This window comes from Poromitra crassiceps, assembly GCF_964638095.1.
Source record: "Poromitra crassiceps genome assembly, chromosome: 13".
Lineage (NCBI taxonomy): Eukaryota > Metazoa > Chordata > Actinopteri > Beryciformes > Melamphaidae > Poromitra > Poromitra crassiceps.
Genome location: NC_139644.1, coordinates 30,902,216 through 30,909,627, shown reverse-complemented (window position 1 = coordinate 30,909,627; position 7,412 = coordinate 30,902,216). Strand labels below are relative to the sequence as shown.

The following is a 7,412-nucleotide window of genomic DNA, read 5'->3' as shown; positions in this document are numbered from 1 at the left end:
ATGCTGTAAAAAAGGCATTATAATAGATCGATAGGGATTTATGAAACAATATCAATTCCTTAAAATGAATATCGATTCGATATCGATATATAGATTTTTTTTAAACCCAGCCCTACTTTGAAGTATACATTCCTTTTTCAAGTCCACCTTGTTATTTGTCACAGTGAAAATCCCAGGCAGTTGGGAAAGGAAAGACAATTGAAGAAATCAGTCATTTGCTGAGTTTGCGTGTCGTCTGGCCGCTAAAAACTACATGATCTCCTACTTGTGATGCTGGCCTGTCCCTGTGGTCTTTGAGAGTGCTGTCTGCTCTGTGCCGTGGCATCGGCTGCCTTTCCAAATAAAACCAAAGACAGGCCCGGTCTGCTTCTATAAGCACTGCAGGATACCAAAGTGTCCATTTCCAGTAACCTATCCCGCATGTAAATCTGGTACAAATCTATTAAGTGTCCACAAGTATTCAAATATCTATAATAAATCCAGATGCCGTTCACTGTAATAAACGCCTCCTGATCTTTCAAAATAGTTTACCGGTGCTGTAACAACAGTGGCTTTAACAAATGCATTGGCTTTTCTCTTCCCATGTAGTTCAGTTGAGTTGGCGACAGGCTTCGAATGTCCACTTCGAGGCCCCTCCGTAAATATCGATGTTCGTCTCTAACCACGAAAAAACGTTGCCCACTTGTGCTTTGCTGCTGCAAGTGGCCAGATTGTATATCTCTCCGATGGATAGTTTACGATCCCAGATGTGAAAATTTGCCAGGTCCCCAACGAAAGCTTGCGTGGCATCAAATCCTCCTCCAAGCGTATCCTGTGGCAAAAACAGGAGTTGAACAAGGTGGATATTGTGCTAACCCATAGAAAAACAATTATCTCAAGTTAACCTCTGCTTAATTTGCCCATTAAATAATTTATTTCCCCTGAGGCCTCTGAGAGGAAAGAATAAACGTGCCTCCTGGATTACCTGGACTGATTGTTTTGAATAAGGCATGCAGTTTGTTGTTAGCCCACTGGGATTATGAATGAGCCCCAAGTTAAATGAAAATCGAATGACCTTATTAGGCCTGCATGTTATGTGTGCATAGTTCATTAGAATGGGAGATATAGATTTTTTCTTGTCTTTTCTTTTTTTACAAAAAGGATTTCTTAAAGATGGTGGTTTAGTCAGGATGTGTTGTTTTGTGGTTCTGAAAGGACAGCTCCTCAGAGGAGGATTGATGTGAAACCCATGTGACTCAGAGGTGGGCGTACCTGCTCTTGGCCGAGGATCAGCATGCCCTGAGGTTTGATGGGATGGTATGGGGCGAGATTCTCTCCGCTGCCCCTCATGACTCCATCTTGGAAAGCCTCCCACACGCCGTCACGGGTGGTCCAGGTCACACAGATGTGATGCCACTTGCCGTCATTGATGAGGAAAGGCAGCTTTGCAACCTTCAAAGGGTTTGAAAATGGAGTTTGTCGCACATAGACGTGGCATGAGAATCTTTGCTGCAGCGGAGCAAAGTTATTTACTAATTCATATTAAAGCATGGATACATCAATGCAAATATCAAACTGGTTTTGGTGTAGCTACAGATGGAACAAATGGGGGGGGGGGACTAGGAAAATAACTCAATGACAAACCTTGTCATTGATGAGTATCTCCATTGGGTTGTTGCCCCACTCGATGAGCACCAGCTCATTGGCCTGACCCGGGACTGCGTAGGAGAAAGGCGTGCCCACTCCTGGGGAGGCGTTGGACTTGAGCCACATGCACACGGTGAGAGCGTACATCTCCGGCAGACTCTTCTTCACTTTGGCATACATGTAGTTGGTTCTCAGTGGGAACGTCAGCTGAAATTTATCCAAAGGTCTGTTTTCTCTCTGGCCTGTAAAGAAAAGAAAATAAGAGAATGAGAGGTGTCAAGGCAGCTTCGACCGGATGCGCTATATCTCCGAGCCAACTGTGTATCCAACACACACCTGGGATTGACCTAACGTTACACAACAAATCCGGAAGCATGACACTCCGGATTTATCTTAATCAAGCTTGATAAGCCTATCACAAAAGAAGTGATGGTATCAGTTCTTCTCGCTCATGTTTTCTCCTCCCATCACCCATCCGCTTTATTTTAGTGTAATATTTGCGCGCTATAACCAGGGGGGTGTGGTGGGGCGAGGGGGGGGGGGGGGGGCGTATCCACATTCCAGAGGCGTCCCTCCCAAGAGCGCATCAGCGGGTGTCGTTTGATCCGGGCAAATTTGCGCTTCTCGAAGGGCTCCCAGAGCAATAAGTGGGTGGGTCATTTGCTGCATGAAACCGAAATTAAATCTGCATGAATTAGCCTTCAAGAAACTAACTGCAGAATGCACATATAGGGCGCACCACCTTTTTGCAGATGAATAAAACAGTAAATCGACTGATCGAGTCATAAAAGCCAAATTAGATGCAAAGCACTGCAGTTTTTCATCGGATTCTGCCTCCTCCCGTGCAGTCGTTTGCGACACCATTGATGACGTGATAGCCATCTCATCGAGATGATGATCATGTTAGTAATCGGACCTGCAGCCTCTGGCACCATTCACTTTCCTCCCCTTTTTTGATCATTTCCCCGCTTCACCCAAACGCTCTCTCTCTCTCTCTCGTTCTCTCATTGCTATAGCCGATAGTGTGTGGCATGTAGCCTACCTTTCTCCAGGTCAGTGATCCTCTGGTGCATAGAGGTGAGAGTGGACTCCACTCTGCCACGCTGCTCCGTCTCGTTGCGGAGCCCGGGCTTCCCCTCGTCTATGCTGTTCACCCGGGACAACACCTGCTTCTCCAAGTCATCAATCTTACTTTGGAGCAGGTCTTTCAGGCTGTTTGCCTGCACTGAGTTGTTATTTCTGCTGAATTGCTGTTTGGGGTGAGCAAAAGAGGCTATTTAGCTTAAAGTAAAAGAACACATTATTATTATTATTATTATTAATAATAATAATAATAATAATCATAATAATATAGATAATAATAATAATAATAATAATAATAATAATAATAATAATAATAATAATAATAATAATAATTATTATTATTATTATTATTATTATTATTATTATTATTATTATTATTATTATTATTATTATTATTATTATTATACAGGTCATATGTCCTGAGACAGAATGGGGATAATGCCAGATTAACTTTTTGAAAGCTTATTGCAGTGTAGCTATGAAGCAACAAGCAATTTACTAAATTTATCTCTGGCAGTAAAATGATGGATGAGGTGACAATATGATACCTAACGGGATGGGATAATAAATAGTAATAGTGTATCAGCTATAGTCAGAGAGGCACCAAAAGTGTTGAAAATGTGTTGTTAATCGTTTTTTGGAAGCAGCAGCCTACCTCGAGATTTTCTAATCTCTGTTTGAGAGACTGTAAAGTCTGTGAGAGTTGCGTCAAAGTGTCCGTGGGGCCCCTCGATACATCCCCCATAGTGTTTTTGCTCCCAGGCTCTTTCCTCCTGCCTCCCGGCCGTGCGTCTCCAGGCTCGACTCCGCTCTGGCTCTCGCACCGTGCTAACTTTGAAGTCAGCTCCCTGATCGTCTCTTTTTGGTTCATAATCGTCTCTTTCTGCTGCAAAACAGTCTCCCGCAGCTGCATAACGGTGGTCTTCAGATCCTCCCCGGGTACGCTGTTCTGCAACGTGGCCGCGCATATGTCCATATCCTTGGGTACGGACGTGCAAATGAACTGGGTCTGCCCGCCGAAGTCTTGCGCTCTTGAACTCTCCAAAAACAAGTATGAACATAGAAAAAGTCTCCAGGAGATTCCCTGCTCGGTTGCCTGCATGCTGGCGTCTGTGTGGGGTTTGTTGTGGATTGTTTTTTGGTTTATGAGCGATGTGGTGCGAGACGAGTTTCTGTCCCTTTTTAATCCGTCTGTGGCGCGCAGCCGTTTTATACAGCGAGGCTGGTTGTGCGCAGAGCAGGTTCACTGCATCACGAGCAGAGAGGGGAGGCGGGCAGCGTGCTTTCCCTGTTCCATCTGCTCCACTAGCAGCGTCACATTCCAAAGATGAAACCCTTTTTTGCTTTCAGGCTCATATTAAATATTTTATCAAGTCGACTATTTGTCATTTTTCGCTGTGTATTAATTAGCCTATTCATCTGGAAAACACGCACGCACCACGCACGCGCCCACGCACACAGAGAGAGAGAGAGAGAGAGAGAGAGAGAGAGAGAGAGAGAGAGAGAGAGGTGGATGGAGTAGAAGTTGCAGCATTAGTTTCTTTTTGATCGGTTGAGTCTCCACAGATCAGCACCAAGGACAGCTCCATCCCATCACATTCATAGCTGACTTGGAGAAGTCATAGTAACTCAACATTGTGTGCATTTCTTCTGTAAAGTGTTCATTGCTTTGTTGAACCCAACTCTGTTTCCTGTATGGATCTCGTTTATTTTACAGTAAAAAAATAATGCATTTCCTGGCCCTTATACAGACACGTTATTTGAAAACTAAACTCAGTCTGAAGAGTATAGATTATTCTTCAGATGAAATATATCCTAACTACTTCAAATTTCATTTTTTCTCAAAGAACCTTCTTGCACTGCCCATCTGATAAATGCAATAGCCTGCTGTATTTTCCAATGATCCATATCACTCTGTTACAATCATGATCTCAATAATTCAGTTTCCAAAATGATTTAATCTGTCTCCAAGCGTTTTACCATTATCTATTATTCAGTGAGGAGGACAATATTAGTTTTTTGTTGCCCACTCAACTCTTGTTAAGTTAATTCAGTCAATGTTGAAAATAAGATAAAAAACATTTTGAATAAGTAATGAAAATATATCGTCTCTCATATAAAAATTGATTTTTTCCCCCGAAGCATGTACAAAAGAATGGTATAGGACAAAAGTCTGTATGATACAAAAGGATATTACAGATGGCGTCCTTGGGCAACCACAGGCCGTGGAATAACTCTTCTATCCATGACCCTGAAACCAAATTGTTCATAGCTGCAGGTGTTATACTGTACATGCCTTTTTCCCAGTCAAATATGAATACAGACTCACTGATTGAATTGTTTCCAGGAGGAAGGACCTCATCTGAAGGCTGAGGTGACCAAGTTCATGATTTAATAATTGGTGCAGTGTACAAATAGGCCTATCATTATGGAAATGATTGAATGAATGAACTAAAAAGTAAAGTTCATGGCTTTAAACTGAACCATTGAGAGGCCATTTACACATGGCACTAACATAACATGCATTTTCTGTGATCAGATTGCAATCGGATAGTGCTTGACCACTTGAAAGTACAGGTGTAAACGCCCCCAAGACACATTGAAGACGGATTGCGATCCGATCGGGCCAAACCACCTCCGGAGGTGGTCAGGGATGCATTGTGACCACATTGAAGTGTAAATGCAATGTGTTGTGACAACCCGCATACAGCAATTGCATGCGGATTGAGAGGACACCCATTTTGGGTACCAAAAAGCATGCTAATGCCAGGTGTAAATGAAATCAGGCTAATGTTGTCAAGCACTATCCGATTGCAATCTGATCACAGAAAACGCATGTTAGTGCCAGGTGTAAATGGCCTCATAGATTTCCCAATACATCACCTCTGTAACCCCCCACAACATCTTGCATAATCATCACATCATCACCTCTAGTGTTTTTAACTATCTAACATGTTTTTTACCATAATATCTGCATCAATGGGATGTAGGAGGTTTACCTTAAAGGAACACTCTGCCCATTTTCAACCAGTTTTGTATCATTAGAACATCAGTAGTATATCAGAAAACTGTAAACTGTAAACTCAAATTAATAACTCATTAACTCAAATCAACTCTCAATAACTGTCTAACTAGATGAATGATGAATAGTGTGACAGTTATTGAGAGTTGATTTGAGTTAATGAGTTATTAATTTGAGTTAGTGTGGACCAGTGATGTCACTGGTCCACACTTTAACACTCAATAACTGTCAAATTAAATGACAGACTTCAAAACCGTGTACCGTTTTCTGATATACTACTGATGTTCTAATGATACAAAGCTGGTTGAAAATGGGCGGAGTGTTCCTTTAAGTGAAGCAGTCCATTAAATAAAGAGTTACAGTCTGTGACATCACTCCCTCCTATTCAATCCCGGTTGAGCATTGCTTAATTGTCGCCTGAATTACGCTCCTCTTAAGCTTAAGCAATATGTGAGAGGAATGAAAAGGTGGAGAGGGTTACTGATGTTAGCTCCATCATCCTAAAGTCAGGGAGTGCCTGTGGTCCTTTCGCAAATGACTTCAAAAACAGCAAGGGAGAATAATGAATTTTAAGTGGCATGAAAGTCATATGAAAAAGTGGATTGAAGGTGATGTAACTGTAACTGGTTTTGTGTAACAGTCGCTACTGGAAGGCTGCTCATGTCGAGCTTTTCAGTGGTGAACCTGGAGGAGTGACAAGGCGTCGACACCAAGAAGGTCTGCCTTGTAGATACTAGACCCTGCTCTCTCAGAGGGCAAGCATAAGTCAACCTAACCTTTTTCAGTGCACTGTAAAATATTCATCAGGAGCATTTACAGGAAACCAACCATATAGTTACTGTAAGTGCAGTTTGCATTCCCTCTTAAAAAGAGCTCATGTGGAATGCAGTAACAACAGTATACAGACAGTAATGCCACAAAAACTGACATTTTATTGTCTGTTATGCAATATGTAAATGAAATGTGGAGATCGTCTGGAAGCGAGACTATGCAATATGATGTTGTGCACCCTGACCCTGTCAGATCACCCTTATTTGTAGAGCAAGAAGGTAGAATAAACAACATAAACAGAAGTTTTTTTCCTGCAATATCAACCATCTGGTAAATGTTTTCTGGTTATGTAATTGCACATAATTAGACCACAGTGTTTTCAAGTGTTTTGCAAAGGGCATTAATTACACACTTTCGGTAAAAGTAATTTGCCAAACTACAACGGTTGCACAAATGTTGTAATCGCTCTAATAAAGGCATAATAACGGGAGGAACTGTCTGTCTGTCTGTCTGTCTGTCTGTCTGTCTGTCTGTCTGTCTGTCTGTCTGTCTGTCTGTCCTTCGCATAGCTCGAGAACCGTTTGTCGGATCGACTTCAGACTCTGGGAGTGCGCTTAGGCGGGACCTGACGGAGTGCAGTGCGACACGCGCATAGTGCCACCTACTGGCAACACAAAAAGCAGTTTATCTAAAGAACCGTTCATCCGATTGACTTCAAAGTTGGGGGGGTTCGCTGCTGGGAACCCAAAGAGTGGGAGTGCATGATGTGTGAATGGGGGGAAGGGTGGAGGGGAATGGGCACTGCACTCTCTCTATAATGGCAGGTCTATCTGTGTGCGCGCATGTATGTCCCTTGCATATCTCGAGAACCGTTCGTCTGATCGACTTTGAACTCGGCGGGTGTGCTACT

At 42.7% G+C, this 7,412-nt stretch overlaps 1 protein-coding gene across 1 annotated transcript; it reads right to left on the bottom strand.

Moving 5' to 3' along the window:
* Positions 1 to 589: 589 nt before the first annotated feature.
* On the bottom strand, positions 590 to 3,811 carry LOC310788205 (neuronal pentraxin-1-like; the record flags this gene model as incomplete). The annotated part of the gene is made up of 5 exons (XM_083649743.1): positions 590 to 811; positions 1,252 to 1,431; positions 1,624 to 1,868; positions 2,669 to 2,876; positions 3,365 to 3,811. The coding sequence occupies 5 exons, from the start codon at positions 3,809 to 3,811 to the stop codon at positions 590 to 592; spliced, it is 1,302 nt and encodes a 433-aa protein (XP_083505869.1).
* Between the last annotated feature and the right edge of the window lie 3,601 nt (positions 3,812 to 7,412).